Raw genomic sequence first — 9688 nt, 5'->3', positions numbered from 1 at the left:
AGGGGGGGAAGGGGAGGGGCCTCGCCGAGCCCAGAAAAACGACAACGCGAGAAAAATTAGTATTTTTGCACTTCACAAATTAATGACCATGAGTTCGTTTTTGATAAACTCCAACTACATCGAGCCCAAATTCCCTCCCTGCGAGGAGTACACGCAGCACAGCGGCAGCGCCGGCAGCTCCGCCAGCTACCACCCGCACCACCCGCACCCGCACGCCCCGCCGCCGCCGCCGCCGCCGCCGCCGCCGCACCTGCACGCCGCGCACCCGGGCCCGGCGCTGCCCGAGTACTTCCCGCGGCCCCGCCGGGAACCGGGCTACCAGGCTCCCGCCGCCCCGCCGGGGCCACCGGGGCCGCCTCCCGAGGCGCTTTACCCCGCGCAGGCACCCTCCTACCCCCAGGCTCCCTACAGCTACAGCAGCGCCGGCAGCGCCGCCCCGGGCCCCGAGCAGCCGCCCCCGGGCGCCTCGCCGCCGCCGCCGCCGCCCGCCAAGGGCCACCCCGGCCCGCCCCAGCCCCTGCTCCCAGGCCATGCCCTGCAGCGCCGTTGCGAAGCGGCCCCCGCCGCCGGGGCCGGTACCGGGCCCGGTTGCCCGTTGCTGCCCGACAAGAGCCTGCCCGGGCTGAAGGGGAAGGAGCCGGTGGTCTACCCCTGGATGAAGAAGATCCATGTGAGCACGGGTGAGTTGCCCTTGCCAGGGGGAGGTGGGGATGCGCCTGCAGAGGACGGAAGGGGGGAGGGTGCTCCCGGGGCCGGGATGGGTCGTTGCGTGTGTGGCTTTTTTTTTTTTCTTTCCCTCCTTCTCCCTCCGCGTTTCCTAATAAAAAAAAAAAAAGTGAGAAACCTTTTGTATCCGGGGTCCTTTATCAAAAGATTTACGAGACGCCAAACTGTTAGGGCAGTAATTATAGCCCCCATAAATTTAATTGCCCTGCAGTGGCTCTGGGCCATGTGTCTTTGAAGCTTTTCTTCTAACCCAAATGCCCATCACCATTTTTTATTGCTCCTCGATTGTCCCCACTGTCGATAGGCTGTGAAACAATTTTTCTTGCCGTTTATGTATCTTATGTGAACCTGGTGTCAAGTTATTATATAATGATTATGTTCCATCGCTTTCCCCCCCCCCACCCTTCTCCCTTTCTTTCCTCTCCGCGTGTGTGTGTGTGCGCCTGTGTGTGCACGTTTCAGTCAACCCCAATTACAACGGAGGGGAGCCCAAGAGGTCTCGCACTGCCTACACCAGACAGCAGGTCCTGGAGCTGGAGAAGGAGTTCCACTTCAACCGCTACCTGACCAGGAGGCGACGCATCGAGATCGCGCACACCCTCTGCCTCTCCGAGCGCCAGGTCAAGATCTGGTTCCAGAACAGGCGCATGAAGTGGAAGAAAGACCATAAACTGCCTAACACAAAGATGCGCTCCTCAAACCAGTCCACACTGAGCCAGCAGTCCAAAGTACAGACACAGGGCCACCCCCATCCGCTCGATGGGGCTACACCCAACGCAGCCGCGCTATAAATACGGTTATTTTTTTTTTAATATATATATATATTTACCTATCTATTGGGGTTTTCCAGCTGCCCCGTGGTGGAGGCTGGCCGTTTGGACCAAACAACTGTGTAAAACAAAACAGGAGCAGGAAAGGAAGACGAGACGTGCCCAAGAACGGGCACATGTTTAAACCAAAACCCGGACGATTGTCTACATTGTATATAGATAATGGTTCCATGCCCATCATTTTTTTTCTATTTATGGAAACGCTGTCTTGCCCTCGGTGTAAGAGAGGGCTGGATGCTGTCACGGACGAATTCTCTATACCTAAGACGGACTCTTTTTTTTTATTTTTTTTTTTTTTAGAGAACACGTTAAAAATAAAAGACGGTTAAAACAAAGCAAATAACTCGTGAGACACTTGTGTAAGGCATTGACTTGAATAGCGCTGTTTCGTGGCGTGTTCGTGGACTCCCGTGTGCATGCGTGTGTGTGAGGGTGCACAAACACGTATGCACACACACCAACACGGGAGACAGAACGAGCACTTCCACGGGAGGTTAAAGACTTACGAAAAATATCCCCTTACGCTGTCTAAAGGAAAATGTTTTATGTATCAAAGGTAACTTAACTGGTTTTAAGTGTAGCCCCCGCAGTAGCTGTGATCTATTAGTTTTTCTCCACATTCCCTATTGCATTTATTTAAAGAAATATTGCTATAAAAGCTGTTGCTGTCTTCATATTTGGCACCGTCTAAATCGTTTGGGTCCATGTAAAATTTGTGGATTTTTGGTGTAATGTATCACAGTGCCAAATGCTGGTAATAAAGATTATTCTGTACAAAAGAATTAAACGCTTGAAACACAAGTCCACTCAGTGCTGTTTCGTCCACCTTGTGCTTGGCTGGTGTTGGCAACCAGGAATGGAAAACAACGGTGTAACTTCTTGTTTTAACTCCGATTCATCTTGTCAATAAGGTAATGGTTGCTTTAAATATAGTGAAAAAAGTCCTAATTGCCCGGCTGTGAAAAAAAGCGCTGTAGGACGAAGAAAGTTCTTGCTTCATTGATAGGTGAGTGGTGTTCTCTTCAGCGGACTTATGGCAGAATTAGTCTGGCTCTCCATCGCTGTCCGTACGACTATTTTCAGCTGTGTTACAGAGAAACTGTGCTTCTGCTGGGAGCCAGTAAGCTCCCATGACGGGTTTTGCTGGCGGAGAAGTCACACATGCTCCTCATGATAGCACTTTAAATTTTTAGCCAGTCATGATTTATTCGTTCGTTTTCGCCCGATTACAATTTCTCAGTTGGCTAGCACATTTGAAGGGGAATACAGGGGCGGTAACCTAAAGTTTCTCCAGCTGCCGTTTCTGTTTCCTTTTATTTTCTTTATAAGACTATTTCGAAATGTGTTGAGAAAGCCTCGGCAGAAACATGAATTTGGGTACAACTCAAGAGGTTTACTTGACCGAGATTGTCAAAATGACTGTGGGAAAATGGGGTTCGAGTCGTTCCAGCTCAGGCTGCGCATCTTGCTGCTTCCAGGCAGCTAAGGAGCACAAGCAAAGTGGAGCTGCTGATGGGGAACCTTGCTCAGGGCTTCCACAACAGGGAGTAACACTGAGCCGGGTAGAAAAAGCCATGGGAAGGAACTCAAGTGCTAGTAAATCTTCCAGGGAAGGCCTGAAGGCCAAGACTTATTTACTTACACAAATACATCCGAGAAGGATTTTTGGAATTAAGGCTTCTCTTTGCTTGAGTGAGGCTGCCAGCATGGGTGCATCATCACCCCCTGGGTGAGGTAGCACCAGGCCCCAAGAGTATTGCCAGCATCCCCTGCCTGGCTAAGGAACACGGATTGTCCCCGAGAAAAATGTAACGTGCCACTGGCAGAACACATTCAGCATCAAAGATATGGCAGCTGTAAATACCCTCAGCAAACACTGCTGTCTCCAAACCTGACGAAGGATCAGGCCTGGAAAGTGTGCTTCCACCCACATATTCCTGTTTACTAAATCCTGAATTGCCAGCTGCCTCCTTATAAAGGGAGGAAAATATAGCTGTAAGTGAAGTAACTACTGTCCACTAGTGTGTAACTCTTCATTTTGTTTATTGCTTGAGAATCCCTCAACATGTTCCCAGCCAAAATTAGCACAACCGAGCAAAATTACAGCTGAAATATATTAACTGGCGATGCAGGATTTCTTTAGTGTGCAGCCTATGCGTATAAACCTGGTTTGCTCCCATTGTAAAGAGAAATGAAATCACGCTGCAAATAGCAATTTTAGCGAGAATCATTAATCACCTCCTACAATAAATACTTCTTTGTAATTCAACAGCGGTTCTGAAAGGCATTCTCTTGGAAAAGTCTGTGAAGACGCAAAGGATTTTCCTGGAAAAAAAAAAAAAGTGGTCATGTGTAAAGACACAGCATCTTGGCTGTCTGCTAAAAAAATGTACACTCTCTTGCTGGAGATTGAACCGCGGACTGCAAAATACTCCATGGCAGAGTATCGTCGTTTAAGGTAATTTTTCCTTCCTCCCCCACCCCTTCCCCCTCTGCCCGTGCTGGGAGCGGGGCGCTGCTCCCGGGCTGGGAGCCCTCCGCTCCCCGTCCGATACCGCCCGCCTTTACAATAACTTCGAAAATTACATCGTTCAGTTTAAATTCTCGCATTGTGCTCCCTTTGCTAAGGCAACCGGGAGTTCATCGAGAGGACAAATTTTCTATCCCATTAATTGTTTTTTTTAGAGGAGCAGACTGACCCTTCAAACCCTTGACCTTTAAAGACAGTGTTCTTTTTAATCCGGCACTTGGACCTAAATGTCTCTCCCCCCCCCCCGCCTCCCTCTCTCCCGTTCTCCCGGTGTCTCTCACACGGATTTATCTGCGCTGGCCACAAAGGCGAGCGCGGCCCAAAAACGCTGGAAGTGGAAGTTTGTCAATATTTCAAAGAAAGACCAAATCACCCCGGAGTCAATTTGCTGGCCGCAGGGAACGCCACGCCGTTAACCCCGGTACCCACCTCCCCTCCACCCACCAAGAGAAAGGCTCCTTTTCCCAGGTCCCCCTCCTCGTTCCTCCTCCAAGCTCTTGCTATACCTGGTGTTTTATTACACGGGGAACTCAGCTGTGACAAGCGCCTTGTGGTATTTAATAATTAGAGCCATCCTGCAATGGAAGATTACCCAATGCTGGGACTTTTTTTTCTTTCCTTTTTTTTTTTTAATTTTTTTTTTCCTTCAGGGTGCTTGCCGTCCCGTGGCCTTCTTTCCCAGTGTTTTTAAACGAGGAAGGGGGTGGGGGGAGCCCTCACACAAGCAGAGATCTTGACAGGCTTGCCATGAAACTCCGGCTCCCCCTTATTCCCCCCTCCCCTCCCTTGCCCCGCGTTGGGGCCCGATCCGGGCTGCCCCAGGCCCGCCCTCCGTTCCCACACCTCCGCCGGAGCCCGCCGGGCGGCTCGGGCCCGGGGGCCCCCGCACATCGCGGCCCCGGGGAGGCGGAGGCGCTGGCCGGGTGCGGAGCCTAGGGGCCTGGCCGGGCCGCGGCGGGGTGGGACTCGCCCCCCCGCCCCGGGGGGTCGCCCCGGGCCCGTCCCCTCGGGCGCTACGCTGTGCGGTCTCCCAAGCCCGGCCCACGCGTGTCCCCCCGGGACCGGGGAACCCCGCGTGGGCAGGGGAAGGTCGGCGGCCTCCTCCCCCCGGCCCCGGGCAGCCCTCCTGGCTCCGCCCGGGCCCATGGACAGGCAGTGCTGACCCGCGGAGGGCAGCCCGGGGGATGCCGCCCCCGATGCTCCCCTGTCCGCCTGCCAGCAGCGCTCAGAGCCCCCCCGCTGCCACTGCAGACAATGAGGATCCGGGTTCAACTGGCTAATCGGGGGTGCTGGGTGTGTGTGTGCAAAGCTGCCCCATCTCGCTGTACATAGCGGGACAAACCCGTGTTATTAATGCCCAAGCGCTCTCCCTAGAAATTGAGGAGCTGTCAAAGCCAGCAGAGATTAGGGGACCCAAGTATGAGGATCCCTGCGCTCGCAGATAAAGGTGTTGCGTCTGTTCTGGGGGAGATATTGAAATTTTAATCTTTAGGGTCACGTGACTCATTAAATAATTAATGCAGATAGTCAGGAATGGATCTGTGGCCGTCAGTCCTCACTAGGAGTGATTCTCTCAGAAGTGAAACTCAACTCCTTATTACTGGAGTTTGTTTTTCTTTCTTTCTCTTTTTTTTTTTTTTTCCCTTTAAAAAAAACCCACCTGATTTATCTTGAAAGATTCTAAACTTCTTAAGCAAGCAGTAGGGTCTGTGTTGGTAAGTAGGTAGTGTGTATTTCTAGCTTGATGACTTTAATTGTTTGTGCTTGCTTTGTCTGCTGAGCATTTGCTTAACAAGTTTAATATTTAGAAATGTTAAATCTTTGTTTTAGCTGCCTTGTGGTCACATTACGGCTTTTGGTGATTAAGTGTTACCGAGGCAAACACATTTGATAATGTTCTAATTCACACTGTGGAAGGCTGGGTGCCACAGTGCAGGAGGACCTGCTTTGTTCAATTTTCCTGGCGTTAATAAATCACCGGCTCCTAATGCAGGGCCAAAAAAGCGATGGAAAGGCAGTGAGCATTGTAAAGGAAAAGTCATGGGCGAATTTCTCTATGACTCATTAGTCTGAACGATTTATGTACGAACTTAAAGTGCCGCAATGAATATTAGAGTTTGGGATAACAACAAATTAAAAAAAAAATGTCATAGCGTTTGTAAAGTGCTTTATTGCTACTTAGCAACTCTTTCAAGAAGCAGCATAGTTTAAAGGACTGTGGCAGCGTAAAATATGGTGGCGTGACTTAATAGCTCCAAAATAAATAACAGAAAGTCGCTGGCACCATTTTCAGATACACGCTCCATATTTAACACGAGTGGGGCAACCCAGTCACGACACGCTTGATCGATGATTATTGCCGTTTGTAACATGACTATTGATTAGGGATCAAAACGGCTAAGGTATGAGTTTGAGCTTAAAATGCCAGGGGGTTCCCTCTGTGCTGGAGCCGAGCGAAGGGAAAGGTAGAGCTAAGAATAACCCCAGGCAGCAGTGCCCGGGCTCTGCGATTGCAGATTGAACTTTCCATTTTCTTTTGTGTTTGCCAATAGATTCTAGCAGTCAGCGCACTCAAATTTATGAGACGGCAATAAACAGCTTAGTAGGCTATTATTGCATGATTTTATGTAGACTGGAGTTCAACACCAAATTTAAAATTATTAGAGTAATTATGGAACTACTATATTATCAAAGCAAAGTCTCTGCTCGAAAAGTTCTCCCAAGACAGACTTAATATTTCCAAGGCTCAGATGACACCCTTCCGCAAGAACTGTGTTATTTAATTATTAGCATTTACATTTACTGACAATTTTAAGATGCGTTAGATGGCTTTTATTAGCGAGAATGAATACGGAGGGTACATTATCATATCTGACAAATTCATATGTAAACGTGATTCAGTAAGTGGCGTGCGGATAATCTGACTATTGTCTTTTTGTACTGCGCAATATTGTTTATTTTAGGCGAAGAGAAGCCGTCCAGTTTTTTCCCTCCTTCAATGGCTTTCAGTGTGTTTTGGGTTTCTTTAAAAAAAAAAAAAGGCTTTGGGCCCGATCCCTCTTCAGTGAGGTCAATTGCTAGTCTCTTATTGCGCTAGTGGTGGCAGGATCGGGCCCCGGCTAACCGTTTGAATAAAAGCCCAACCACAATACGCCCCGCATTTAAACTGGAACCCTTCCCGCGTTTTATTCAGCAGAGATGAACACCACGAGTTGTGTTTAATGTCTGTTCTTGATTAAATGATCCTAAACAAAGGTTTCCCAGAGGAAAATAAAGCAGACATTCATGTAACAAGAGTTTGGAATGACAATATTTCCAAACACTTGGAGACAGAAGGCATAGCTGTCTACGGGAAAAAAAAAAAGGGGGGGGGGAATCCCAAACAACAACCACACGCTTTTATTTCTCAGCTCCCCGTGTTCTTCACCCGGGTGGGAACCCACGCTCCGCGCCGGGAGCCCGCACCCTGTCCATCCCTGCCCGCCCCGCTCCGGGGCTCTCCCAGCGCACCCAGCAAACCATGTATTGCCTATGAAGGAGCAAAATACCTCCCCCGGCACTCCCCGGTAAGGCACTGTTTGTTGCTTCTTTACAGGGAGCCCCGAAAAAAAAAAAAAAAAAAAAAAAAGAAAGCCGCTGGGCCGGGGCGGTGGAAGCCGGGAGCGCTTCAGCCCAATTCCGCGCAGCTGGAGGAGGTAAGAGCCGGGAAGCGGCTGGTTTTGCGCCGATCGCAGCTGTAAGAAAACCATTTGCCCAGTACCTGCATGCAGAACGAGCCTGCTGGAATGAGATTTTTGTTGGTGGTGTTGTTGTTGTGATAAATATTTAACCTAGCAGGATATTTTTTTTTTTCATTTTTTTTTTTTTTCTGGATTGGCTCTATTCATCTTCCGTGGGTGGTGAGTGCGCGTGTCTGGGCAGACAAAGAAGTGTACGGGACCTGAGTGATCGCCATCCTTATAAAGGCATTGGGGACAGGAAGGATGCAAAGTCATTTGAAGAGCGAAAGAGGTTGAGAATTTCTTTGTCCATTCTTAGCTCCTTCCCAAATCAAAGGCGCAAGGCGAGGGGAGAGCGGGGTTGGAGCCATTTCGGTGTTGAATGGCTTATCGCGGCATGTTTGTTTGCCTCCTCCTCGAGGAGTTCCGCAGCCGGTCCTGCAAACGTGGAGTTCGTGTGCGGATGGTAGAAAACCTGATTTTTTATTTTTTTTTTTGTCTGAGTGCGTGCACCAGAATGGATGGCGAATAAGTTTGGGGTATTTGTCTGTCCTGGCCTGCTTTGCAGCGGGCGGAGGTCGGTGTTTGGTGGTTCAGGGTTGCTGGAGTCCTTGATGAGCTTGGTCCTTTGGCAGGAGAAATGTAATGCTTTTCATAGTGACCATTTTCTTATGCCGGCCGCCGAGAGGGAGGGATTACATAGAATTAGCTCAAATTCCTGGTAGATTTACCTGCTTATTTTTGGACGCTGATGTACAATTAGTATATTTTACTACCTTTTAAAAGCGGCCATAAATTACAGGACTACAAGGGCTCTTTGTGTTAGCTTAATGGGCTGCTTAAATCTTAACTACAAAAAGGCGCTGCAAATGTCTATTCACGCTTGTGTTAGGAAATTAAAAGCGAAAATAACGCTCCGGAGGAACCTTCCTCCGGTGGCATGTACCCACAGCACGGCGTGCAGAGATATTTGGGATTCCTTAACGGACCCATCGCTGGCAGACTCCGCTGACTCTGAGCAGAACTTCTCCCACAAGGGCACAGTCGATAGCTCTATTCCTTTTATCTGCTTGGAAATGATCAAAGACCGACTTTATCTCTATCAGACGCACAGATGTAGGTAAACAGCTCTGCGTCCCGGCAGATTTCAAATCTTTCGAGGAAGCGAGGAAATAAATACTTATATCGTACGGTGATTCCCATTTCGTCTCCACATGGGAGTGATAGGCTTACCTCTTAACAACTGGCATAAAAGTAAACTTGAAAGACAGTAAAAACTCTAAATCTAATTATGTTGAAGGTAACTTTAAATAGCATAAATGCTAAGAGTGGCTATTAATGCCAGAGCTGGCACAAAGGGTCTCTCTTAATGAAGAGACGTTATGAACTCAGATCTGTTTGTTGTTACTGAGCCTGGAATTTCAGCTCAGCTCGAAGCCATGTGTATAGAACACAGAAAAATCAGTAGCAGACCTACTGATAAACTCCACATTTTTCTGCTAGAAGCGGTGTTTCAGGTCTCCAAATCATCGAGGTAATAAAACACAATGTTGAATGCCCAGGAACAGGAACAAAGCAATATATGGGGTGGCGGGGGAAATCTAGCGTCTGCGACTCGCAAGACCATTTGAATTTGTATTTGAAAACTCGTAATCACGATACTAGAGCAAAGAAAGCTTTCTCCAAAACCGGCGGAAGGGAATAATTTTCAGCTGCGACCCAGGACGGCATAAAGTTAGGCAGACTCCCCCTTCCGCCCTCCCAAAGCACACCCTGTGGAAGGTATTCACACGTCAAGAAGTTACTTTTCTTAAGAATTAATTAGTTTCCCCACCACATACACGAAGTTAATTGTTAAACAGTAGTTTTAGCATTAACTTGAC

General features: G+C 48.9%; 2 protein-coding genes across 4 annotated transcripts in view; both read left to right on the top strand.

Moving 5' to 3' along the window:
* HOXA3 (homeobox A3) overlaps positions 1–9688 on the top strand; it is a 49979-nt gene that overhangs the window by 22276 nt on the left and 18015 nt on the right. For 2 of the 3 annotated variants that reach the window (XR_012585505.1, XM_074574902.1), the window contains exon 1: positions 7277–7781. The gene's annotated coding sequence lies outside the window, so the exon portion shown is untranslated. Of the gene's footprint in view, positions 1–3828; positions 4015–7276; positions 7782–9688 lie in introns of those variants that run through there. The other variant, XM_074574904.1, reaches the window with a different exon arrangement.
* HOXA4 (homeobox A4) lies at positions 27–2357 on the top strand. Its single transcript, XM_074574907.1, has 2 exons — positions 27–680; positions 1189–2357. The coding sequence occupies exons 1-2, from the start codon at positions 83–85 to the stop codon at positions 1515–1517; spliced, it is 927 nt and encodes a 308-aa protein (XP_074431008.1). The 5' UTR covers positions 27–82; the 3' UTR covers positions 1518–2357.

The sequence above is a fragment of the Larus michahellis genome, chromosome 2 (assembly GCF_964199755.1).
Source record: "Larus michahellis chromosome 2, bLarMic1.1, whole genome shotgun sequence".
Taxonomy (NCBI): domain Eukaryota; kingdom Metazoa; phylum Chordata; class Aves; order Charadriiformes; family Laridae; genus Larus; species Larus michahellis.
Note: the sequence above shows the minus strand (reverse complement) of the source record. Positions and strands in the feature narration are given on the sequence as shown.

What these genes read in the sequence shown, in the direction of transcription:
- HOXA4 (XM_074574907.1), top strand. Translation starts at nt 83, where the DNA reads ATGACCATGAGTTCGTTTTTGATAAACTCCAACTACATCGAGCCCAAA. An exon ending in GAAGATCCATGTGAGCACGG is followed by an intron (nt 681 to 1,188) that starts GTGAGTTGCCCT and finishes TGCACGTTTCAG; the next exon opens with TCAACCCCAATTACAACGGA.